Raw genomic sequence first — 12038 nt, 5'->3', positions numbered from 1 at the left:
GAGAGAGAGAGAGGTGAAATTAGAGAGGAGGGTAGAATGGTCATGTAAAAAATGTGAAAATAGACTTTTTAATCATTTAAGATGCTATAAGGTGATCATTTTATCACGTAACATGTTTTAATGGTGACTTTTTTATCAAGTGGAATATTTGAAGATTATTTTATCATTTATACCTTTAAATGGTAGTTTAGTGTTATATGCCCAAAAGAAAATACATATATTTATCTAATCAATTAACATGAACTCATTATTAAAAATATTATATCCAACATATATATAAGAAGAACAAAAATAGTTCGGTCTATCTGCTATTTTAAACTTGGAGTGAACCACGTGGCTTGGTGCGACAATGACATGTTGACACTCGGAAAAGATCTCCTAATTCTTTCATTATCCAAGTAAAATACGCCGATCTCACGAGACTTATATGTTCTACGAGTCAATTCCATATCCCAAAAAGTATTTGTTGTAAAATATACGCAATTCCTTTCTACTCCTGGAAATATACTAGCCGGAAGAGAGGTAGAACCAGCATCTCCGATAAATAACAATTGGTCCCCCAAGTTATTCAACGGAACTAAATTGTTATTATTTTGATCAATTTTGTATACTCTAAAACTCCTTGTTCTGCAAAGTGGATTAAAGCCGGGTGCGTCTATATCAATAACAACATCATTAACTTCTCCTCCATCTTGATCTTCCATTAAGTTGCCAACCTCAGGATCATTGTCATGATTACCTTCATCATCATCATCATTGCCTTGATATATGCCTTCCTGATTATCTACAACAACATTGTCACCACCAGCTTCATTGTCATCGAGATCATCAAGGTCATGTTGTCTGAAATAAACAAAATCTAACATTTGATGGATTACCAAGATTTCATTGCCGGTGGATTCTAGCAATAGTGAGTTGTAGTCTCCATTGAAAATTTTGACATAGTCAATATTAAATTCATCAACTCTCACATTCTTGTTTTCATGCTTGTCATGAACCAATTTCAGTTTCAGTTCATGATCTCCCAAGTTTAGAGTGCGAGTGGCTGCGACGACACCATCTGTTTCACCACTGACCAAAGCAAACAGAGTGTTTGAAGAAAACAATACACCTCCAAGTGATTCGTTGTTTTGCTCATCGTCGTCTAACACCTGGAAGACACTCCAAGTCAGGTCTCCAAGTTTGCATAAACCCAATGTCTTCCGGAGCTTAAAATCTTGAAAAACTATGGCTACCGTAAAAGGGTCTGAAGAATTAATATCGCTCGGGGTAAGTAATGCAACATGAAGAACGTATTCATTGGCACCGAAAAGCTTCCAATTACTCGTTTTTACAAAAAATGAGAAAGATGGTAGTGTTCTCAAGGGCGGAAGTTGGTGTAGAACTCCGGAAATTGGGTTTAGTAGACACATGGTAGAGTTTAATCCATTTTCCTTGACCATGATCAACCAACCTTTAGAAGACCCATATATCCACCATCCGCGAACTTTCTTGGGTAGCTTCAGCTTGACAAATTTTTCGTCGGAGAGGCTGGCAAAAGTCAGGTACTTGTTGCTGCAATGTTGGGTTCGAGGGACTAGCAACCATGGGAGTTCATGAGAAGCACTGTGAATATCTCTACGCGTAACGATCGACATCCAAGACTTGCAGGCAATGCTTAGCCTTATTTGATCACTTACTCTAGTACGCTGCAGAACTTTCTCCATGATATCAGGAGGAGGTGACTGCCAATTGCTACACTCACTAATTCTGTACTGCTCATCTTCGTTTTCCTTCTGCTCTCTCTTTAGTTTCTTCAGGATTTTTTTTCTCTTTAGCAGCCTAATCCCGCTCGAATTGCATCGCGGATTAAAGCAAGCGAATAGAGACTCGATCATCATCGATCTCCCTTTCGGCAGAAATCAAGCTACGTTTATAAAGATGAAAAACGGAGACCTATGTTCAGTCTTGACCTGTTTTCTTTATACAAGGGGAAATTACCATCCCTCTTTGGTTAAGGTTTGATGGTAATTAAACTTGTCCAAGTAGGACAGTACTTCCTAGGCTTATTAGGATTTCGATGGTATCCGGGATTAGGGTTAGAGTTTTTAGTTTCCTTAATTTGATGAGAACCTAGTTTTAATTGTATACCAATGTGAAGGTTCTGATATCTAACAAACAATTAATTACGAGCAATAACAATGAAGATTAGGATAGTTATGACCTAAAGTGCAATCACTCTCAATGGGAATAGTACGCGATGAGTTTTCCTGAAAATTCTTCTATGCACTAAGTGAACCAAGTAACTACTATACAGTATTTTGATCCAGTCATCTACGTCGTACTACATGCATATATATTAATACCGTTAACAATTTTTTTTTAAAAAAGTCTAAAGTGTTTCTAACTAAGGAGGTAAGAACATTAGGTCAAAGAATATATATTTTTATTATGGATGTTTAATTTGATCGGATCAAAAATGAAATTAAAATGAAGGACTTTAGAGTCTCTAATTTTCATTCAATCTTTTCATACGACGATTTGAAAATCAAAATAAGTTTGGGGACTCTGGCCCAGTTTGGTATTGAGTTTTAAGGATTAAAATCACTTATAATCACCATTTTAGATAGATTTTTTATTTGGTAAAATCTTAAAACGTGCTTATCTAGAACTTTTTAGTTTAAATAACCACGATTTTAGAAAACAGATTGGGGGTTACTTATTTAAAACTGAGTTTTTTAAAAAATTAAGTTTTTAAACCACAATAGCAAACTAAGCCTCTATGAGTTAGAGATACAAAACCTATATGAATATTTATAGGTTTGGTTGACCTAAAATTTAAATTTAAGTTTGACTCATAGACCAATAGTCAGACATGTCTTAAAATCCCCCTCTTTCAAAAATTTCCAATAACAAATTAAAATTCTCGTGGGCCAATCTGACGTATCCGCCGCCGTTTCTTCGCTTCAAAGAGGAAAGAAACGCATATCGTTCTGTTGTGATTCTGGTTTCCATAAAGTACAAAATAAGCAAAAAAAGATAAAAAAGAACTCAACTTTCCAAACCTACAGTGATAGATTACATGATTACATGGGGACCCCTTTACTTTGCTTCACCGGATAAAACCTATCTCACCAAACCAGAAAACGCCCCACCACCTATCGTCATTACTTCACCGCCTAACAAGTCGTTTGTGTAACTGAAATTAGGCTGCAAGCTTATAAGCTTTCGGGGTTCATCTTCTTGTTTCAGTTTTGTGTGCAATGGAGGACGGTGACTGGGTTCTGGTGCGGCCGCCTGCAGAGAAGGACCTCTGGACTCCTAGTTTAGTGAAGGAACATGAGAGTTCTGAGCCTTTGAAGGTTACTTTTGGGGGGCCTGCAAAGTTCTGGACTGATGCAATTCCAATTGGCAATGGGAGGCTTGGAGCTATGGTCTGGGGTGGTGTGGCTTCAGAAACTCTTCAGCTCAATGGTAAACTTGCATCTAGTGTACTTTCATTGGGTTTTCTGTGGTTTGGTCTATGTTGCTTGGAATGCTTTCACTTGTTTAGTTGTTTTCCTAAATGGAACCGGAAATTACTTTTGTGAGTGATCAAATGGATTTTGGAGGGATCCCTGAATTGGATAAGCATGCACCATATCATATGGGAAATTGGGAAGCTTGGTTCATCCACCTTTGTCGTTGAGAATATTTTGGCTTTAATTAATCATTTTGGTGGGTCAGAAATCTGAGATATAGAGAAATTTTGAAACGAGTGATTATTCTTACAGAATTCAGTTTTGTATTTCAGGGATTTTTGCCTTCTCAGATTATTGATGATGAAATCATTCTACAGTTTTATGTCTCTCTATCTCTATGTCTTGCACAGAGGCACACACCATAAATTATAGTGAAACTCATTGCATCAAGTTTCAATTGGTGTAGAGGACACACTCTGGACTGGAACTCCGGGCAACTACACCAACCCGAATGCTCCACAGGCGCTAACAGAGGTTAGGAAACTTGTTGATGATGGTAAATATGCTGAAGCAACTGAAGCAGCGGTCAAGTTGAGTGGAGAGCAATCTGCTGTATGTAACTTCATCCACTTCGATTATGCTTCGTTCGCCATTTTTCTGCTAGATAGAAATCACTGAATGTTGACCAAATGATAAACGGAATCTAAATATTGGCCAAACATGTTATTTAATTCAGTACAAGTATTCATTTTTCAGATTCTTGGTGCTAGTGGAATGCTAATTTAATCAGTAACATAATAGAGTAGATGATATGCCATCATTAGAGGTCTTTTTTGAAATGTCATTAGGTTTTGTATGGTAAATATAATTGGAATCTTGTAATTCACAGCTTATGGTTAACTAGATTCCAATTATGTCACATTAATAGGAGCTTATTGTTGTGAATGCTACTTCAAAATTTCAATCTAATGGTTTCCATGTCTATTAGGAGATGTTGGTTATTCTGGAATAATATTCTGTTACATACTCTTTATGAAGGTATACCAACTACTCTGCGACATCAACCTGGAGTTTGATGATTCACATCTCAAGTATGCTGAAGAAACTTACAGCAGAGAATTAGACCTAGATACTGCAACAGCAAGGATTAAATATTCTGTAGGAGAGGTAGAATATACTAGGGAGCATTTTGCTTCGAATCCTGACCAAGTGATTGTGACAAAGATATCTGCAAGCAAATCAGGATCCCTATCATTTACAGTTTCTCTTGACAGCAAGTTGCATCATGGTTCACATGTAAATGGTCTAAACCAAATTATACTTGAAGGAAGTTGTCCTGGTAAAAGAATCGATGACGGGATTCAGTTTACTGCAGTTCTTGATTTGCAGATTAGTGGTGACAAAGGTGTGATACATGCTTTGGATGACATGAAATTTAGAGTTGAAGAGGCAGATTGGGCTGTTTTGCTTCTGGTGGCCTCATCTTCATTTAAAAATCCATTTACTGAGCCTTCTGATTCTAAGAGAAGTCCGACTTCAGAGTCTCTCGCTGCATTGAATTCAATAAAAAATTTATCATATTCTGACCTCTATGCTCATCATTTGGATGACTATCAGAATCTTTTTCATCGTGTCTCATTGCAGCTTTCTAAAAGCTGTAAGAGCATATATGAAAATAAAAGTTTGGAGATGAAGAAGTACTACCCCATTAAAAATTTGAATTTTAAGGGAAGTGACAATGCCTTGGGCTCTACTGCTGACAGGGTGAATTCCTTTAAAACTGATGAAGATCCTTCACTTGTGGAACTCTTGTTCCAATATGGTCGATATCTTCTTATTTCCTGTTCACGGCCTGGAACTCAACCTGCAAACCTGCAGGGTATATGGAACGACAAAACCTCACCTCCATGGGAGGTATGCCTCTCTCTCTCTCTATTTCTCTCTCTCTCTCTCTTTATATATATATATATATTATGTATATTATGTGTGTATTAGATGTTGAAAGCTTTCTAGAGGAACATAGGTAAGTATAACAACATGGCAAGTGAACCATCATAGAGTTAAATACATCAACATGAGCATAGCTAAACTAATTTGGTACTGTTTATTGAATAATATGAGATGTTACTTACCTCACCTTTGTTCTTTCAGTGGTGCTCCTCATACGAACATTAATCTTCAGATGAACTATTGGCCTTCGCTTCCTTGTAATCTACGAGAATGCCAAGAACCCTTATTTGATTACACATCTTCACTATCTATTAATGGAAGTAAAACCGCAGAGGTTAGAATTCTGCCTTTCTAGTTTACATACAAACCCATCCTTAACTTTTTGTGTTCTCATATAATGCAATACATGTATTGGGATGAGGTTCTTCTTTAGTGAGACAAATATGATAAAACATGTATGCTGTAAATGAGGATTCTGAGATGAAATTCTGAGAGGCATCAAAGTTTCGTAATTGCATGAAAATAAAAACCTCAAGTTAATTCTGTGACTGCACATTGTGGTGCCTATAGGATGACAGATTGCAGTTCCTTTGAACAACCCATGCATTTCCCAAGTGCTCTTTAGCAGTAGTCCTTATGCAATGAAGCATGAATTGATCAGTGCTGATTGATTAATATCTGCAGTTACCTTGAAAATGGTTCGTTATTTTTCTGTGTGTTACTGTCTTACCTTTCTTATTCATCTTATTTCAGGTCAACTATGAAGCTAGTGGTTGGGTTGTGCATCAAGTGACTGACGTTTGGGCAAAAACATCACCAGATCGAGGTGAAGCTGTATGGGCTTTATGGCCTATGGGGGGAGCGTGGCTCTGTACTCATCTATGGGAACATTATACTTATACAATGGATAAAGCGAGCTCCTATTCTCTCAAAACATTGTCTGTTTTCTATTTCTTGGAGAGAGAGAGGGGTTATGTTTTAGGTGCCAGCACTCCAACTACATGGTTGGATTGGGAGTCTAATTTCATTACAACTTACCAGTTAAAGTCAATTGTATGACCATTTATATTAAGAAACTAGTTTATGTATCTGTTTCTCGTCTTATCGGACTAATCCGAGTTAAGTGTTCTAGTTGAATAATGCAGGCAAATTATTTTTCTGTCATTAGGATTTCCTGAAAAGTAAGGCATATCCTTTGTTGGAAGGATGTGCATCATTTCTTCTGGACTGGTTGATTGAAGGACCTGGCGAGTATCTTGAAACCAACCCATCAACTTCTCCAGAGCACATGTTTATCGCTCCTGATGGTAAGCAGGCCAGTGTGAGCTATTCAACAACCATGGACATCTCAATCATTAAAGAAGTCTTTTCCGCAGTACTTTCTGCTGCTGAGGTTGAACTCTAATTGTATGCCTGTGAAATCGTGCTTGGCTGTAGAAACTGTGTATATTTTACAGTAATTACTGTATCTCCTTTTGAAAACAGGTTTTAGGAAAAACTCAAGATACTTTTATTGAACATGTTCGCAATGCTCAATCAAGGCTTCCACCCACAAAAATTGCTAGAGATGGTTCTATTATGGAATGGGTGAGCTAGTAGTGTTAAGTTTATCTTTTGAGTTGAGGAATCTGTTTCCAGGTCTTATATGATGTCTAATGAAGTTCGTGTAAATTATTGTTAGATTATTGCAAACAAACAGTTATATCTGTTATGATGCAGGCACAAGATTTTGAGGACCCAGATGTGCACCATCGACATGTATCACACTTGTTTGGCCTGTTTCCAGGCCACACAATAACTCTTGAAAAAAATCCAGACCTCTGTAAAGCAGTGGATTATACCCTTTATAAAAGAGGTTTGTCTGTCACAATTAAATGTATCATTTTGGTCTTGCAATCCCAGGAAGTGATTTCCGTTTAAGAAATAAGTGAAAGCCACTTATATGATTATATACTATACTTATCGCTCTTTGTATTCATGTACTCTAAAACAGGAGAGGAAGGTCCAGGATGGTCTACGACATGGAAGACTGCATTGTGGGCACGTCTTCACAACAGTGAACATGCATATCGTATGGTAAAGCATTTGATTAACTTGGTGGATCCAGAGCGTGAAAGTGATTTTGAAGGAGGACTATACAGTAACTTGTTCACTGCACATCCTCCTTTCCAGATTGATGCCAACTTTGGGTATGCCACATTGGTTCCATTCGTTTTGTTTATGACCATTTCTGCCCGACTTTTGTGTATATATTGGTTCCAAGCACATATGTTATCATGTCATACTGCAAACTTCACATGCTAGTGAACGAATTTTCTTGAAGTGACTTCGACCCATTTTAGGTCTGTCATGACAATGCCGTTACATTTGTCTCTTTTGGTGCCAGTTTTTCAGCAGCAGTTGCCGAAATGCTTGTCCAAAGCACGGTTGAGGACTTGTATTTACTTCCTGCACTTCCCCGGGATAAATGGGCAAATGGTTGTATCAAAGGCTTGAAGGCACGCGGCAGGGTGACAGTCAACATCTGCTGGAGTGAAGGAGATCTTCACGAAGTTGGCATTTGGTCGGAGAACAACAACACTGTTAAAGTACTACATTATAGAGGAAGTAAAGTTACGGCAAACATATCGTCCGGCAGGATTTATACTTTCAACAGACAGTTAAAATGTGTGAGGACAGTTACTCTGTGAAATCAGGATACATGATCACATTTTTTGACATTAAAATCGTCTCATTGATCTACACATCTCATTGTTCATTTATACTTGAACAGACAATTAAAATGTGTGAGGACAATTACTCTCTGTGAAAACAGGATACATGATTTACATTTTTTGACGTTAAATTCGTCTCATTGAGGACAGTTCCTTTTTCTTTGTTATTGAATCTGTTGTGGAATTATTGTCAAATGAGAGATTAATCCAAGACATTTGTTACTTCTTCTTTCTTTTTTTTTTTTTTTTTTTTTTTTTTGAGAAGACGTTTGTTACTTATACTGTCATCTTATTTTTAGTGTGGTTACTAGCTTGTACGATTTTAGTAATAGTTTTAATAAGAGTTTAGTGAGATGAGAACATTGAGAAGGATGGTGCCTTTTGGGATGTGGCATAGTTTTGTAGTCCTAGTGGTTGAAGAGGTTGAATACCTTTTCCGTTATCAATAAAGTTATTTCTTCTGAAAAAAAGAGGGTGAATACCTTTCTATACATGTTGCAAAATTGTATCTGCTAATTTCTTGTAACTTGGATGCTATATAGAAAGCTGGATATTCATTGTTGATCCATTTCATGAAGCTTAAGCTTTTGAGTAACATAGCTCTAGTGATCCAAGAATTTCTGGTTTCAAACTTTCAATACCTTCATTGCCACGTACTTATATTATTTTTTGTTTTAATTAATTATCCATAAGCATGTACAACAATCTGTAGGGCTACCGGTGCGGCAGTGTAGTACTCATTTTTATGTGTTTTTCATAAGTACGTACATTTACTATGATCATCTCAATGTAATTCTGGTTTTTAGCAGCTTATATATTCAAGAGGCAACTACATACAAGGAGTTTCTAGTTCTACCTCTGCTATCATTTTTGGCTGCTCACTTTCTGTTATGATTGATCATGTTTTTTTGTTTGTTTTTTTTTTTTAAGCATGCATTCAGTTTGTTAATTGTTGGAAATTACATTTTTGATATATGTTTTTTTTGACTCTATAACTATAGTTTGTATTTGGAAGTTGGAACTCGGACAATTTGATCTATGGGTTATCTCGATTAATCAGTTCAATCATTTCTGTCAAATTGGTGTTGAAATCGGCACATTTTTCCTCTACATTGGTTACTAGAGATAAACCTATAGATCAATTTGACTAAAGTAAAATACCATAGCCCAAATTAACTGAATCGATGAAGCACATAAACAAAGAAGGTGAATTGACTCAACTTTCGACGAGTACGTGACAATTATTAATCCTTTTCACTGTTAACAAATCACCACTGTCTTCACCACCCCCACAACCACCACCACCACCTGAAATGAGTAAAACTAGGTCGGGTGGTTCCATCAAGATCATGAAGGTCATTGTCCCCCTGGTGGCTGCCGGTCATGCGTGCAGGGGCGGAGCTATAGTCCGGCCTAACGGGGTCCGGACCCCTGTCAGCGTTTCTACAGATAAGGTAATAGTAGATAATATTTAATCAACTAATGGTATATAGAGGTGTGTTTTTACAGTGAACCACCCTCAGATCCTTTAAAAACAATAAGATAATTAATCCTTAGTTATCCACGTAATTATCATCATCTTTATAATAAAAACTAATATAAATAATGATAAATTTAGAAAAAATACTATAATATTTATTAGAAACTCAAAGTTAAAAGTAAAATTTAACAAAAATATTTTATATCATTAAGTGATTACTCTCATAATGAATTACAGAGTTCTACTTTTATTTGCTGGGATTTGCAATCCCTACTTGAGTATCTCTATACAAATGACTATTTATAAGTGGTTTACGGCTAAATGAAAAATGAAAAACGTCTGAAAATTCTGAACTCAATGAATTTTAGTTTTAATTGATTCTATTGATTAATAATTTTATATTGGTGTTATATTATTGTGTTTTCAATATTTAACTTATGACATAATAATTCAGTTATACGATCAAATAATCGGTATTTATTTTTATTTTTTTTATAATGATCGGTACTCTCTATATGAACCCCTCCTAAGTTTAATTCCTAACTCCGCCACTGCATGCGTGATGGATTACTGGATTAGATCAAGAAAAACTTGCATGACGAGTTAAGATATTATTAATTAAGACGTCCTGTTTAAGAAACCCACTGTTAAATTTTTGGAATGGAAGAACTGGTAATAACCTAGCTCAGAGAAAGCCATATATGTTGACATCAGGCAAAGCCATCGATCTTTCAGAGAAGAGCGAGGTTATCCCTAGCCTGGTGGCTTTAATTTCATATGGAAATTATGTCAGCATAGACCAACTCATGAGGTTTATTTTCTGGTGTCGTTTCAAAATTATCGGCACTATAAACATTTATAATAAGAGTGTTAAGCTTGGCACGAAGCCTGCTTACCTAAACCCTCTTTGGCAAGTTGAATATGAATAAGTGCCCAATTGTGAAGATATACATCAAGATATATGTGACCCTTGAATTCAGAGTGATTTGGGGTGAAACTCAAAATATATATACGAATGAACATCGATATAGGTTGCCTTCACGGCTTCACCAAAAGCACGTAAGCGAGTACGTGTATAATTGTTATATACTTAAATACTTATAACGGCGAGATCGGGAAACTTTCGGGCCGGGGGAGGCGGAATGACAGATTTATTCTCGTTCCATATCGCCTCGTAAGTGGCGTTAAGCGCTGAGAAATGCTCCTTGCCTGCCGGCGCCACTCTCGCGTAACCGGTATCCTGGTAGGACCCTTTGGCCCTCCCTTACGCATTATACTGCTTCCATGCCTTCCCCCAGCTCCTTTCCTTGTGCCTCTTTCCTATCGAGTATGAGTCCGGTTCTCGTTCTCCTTTCCAAGCTCTAACCTCTTGGACCATTTGCACCGGGGACCCACCGTCTCTCCCTTCGACCTTCCTTTTCCCGGCCGAGGTCCCCCCGTAAGTATCATGGTCCGCTTGTGCATGCATGATCGCCATTTCCATAAGCTTGTCATAGCCTTGCGGACTTTTGATTTTTACTGCATACAAAAACTTCCCGGGAAGCAATTCTTGAATGAACGCCTCCTCTACAACCTTATTGTCAAAGCTCCTGACTCTGACTGTGGCACCTTGCCGACGGTTCACAAAAGTTTTCAATCCCTCTCCCCTATCTTGTTTTACTTTGAACAACTGAGCAGTGTTCTGCCCGTCCGTCCGTAAAATGAACCTATTGACGAACCTGTCAGCAAGCTCCCAGAAGCAATTCGACCGAGTTCGACGGGAGCTCGTAGAACCAACTAAGCGCTTCCCCTGCTAAGGTTTCCTGGAACATGTTGCAACATATTGCTTCCGAGTATCCTTTAGCGTTCGTGTGAGACTTGAGACTATCAAGGAAAAGATGGGGGTCACGATCCCCATTGTAGCTAAGTTTCAATGGCTTGGCTGTGTTCGGTCAGACGGTCCGGGTAATCACTCTTGTGAACGGTCCCCCTTTTCTTCGAAACTCACGCGGGTAGGATTACGGGTCCCCCTTCTCTCGGCGTCCGAGATTCGGTCAGTTAAACTTGCCACGCTATCCCGGATAGCTCTTAGGGTTTCCTCCATCTCTCCCGGTCTTTTGACTTCCGGGATTGGCTTTGGCAAGAGTGGCGGACCCTCGTCCCGCATTTCATCTGGGAATATGCACCGTCCCAATATGCACCGTCCTACGGTTCGTTCCCACCGGGGCGCTCGTCTATCGAGACGATGCCGCCCGATCCTCGATCCAACGCCTCTCGATGTTCAACCCCTCGGGCTAATGCACTCATGAGCGTGTCGTTATCTCTCTAACCTACGCTCCCTCCCGGAGGCTTCCACTCGGTCCCTGACACTTTGTTGCTCCAATTGAGTGATTTGGGCCCTCATATCTTCCAACATCTCCGCTACCTCTTGGGGATTAAGATCTCGTGGCACATACTCTGGTGTGTCATCCCGCG

General features: G+C 38.2%; 1 protein-coding gene across 1 annotated transcript; it reads left to right on the top strand.

Annotated features, from left to right (window-relative positions):
* Nucleotides 1–3242: 3242 nt before the first annotated feature.
* Nucleotides 3243–8080, top strand: LOC101297611 (alpha-L-fucosidase 2-like). The gene is made up of 10 exons (XM_004292041.1): nucleotides 3243–3453; nucleotides 3907–4052; nucleotides 4479–5353; nucleotides 5592–5724; nucleotides 6144–6302; nucleotides 6559–6783; nucleotides 6876–6977; nucleotides 7110–7245; nucleotides 7384–7579; nucleotides 7777–8080. The coding sequence occupies exons 1-10, from the start codon at nucleotides 3243–3245 to the stop codon at nucleotides 8078–8080; spliced, it is 2487 nt and encodes an 828-aa protein (XP_004292089.1).
* Nucleotides 8081–12038: the final 3958 nt, after the last annotated feature.

The sequence above is a fragment of the Fragaria vesca genome, linkage group LG2 (genome assembly GCF_000184155.1).
Source record: "Fragaria vesca subsp. vesca linkage group LG2, FraVesHawaii_1.0, whole genome shotgun sequence".
Classification (NCBI taxonomy): Eukaryota; Viridiplantae; Streptophyta; class Magnoliopsida; order Rosales; family Rosaceae; genus Fragaria; species Fragaria vesca.
Note: the sequence above shows the minus strand (reverse complement) of the source record. Positions and strands in the feature narration are given on the sequence as shown.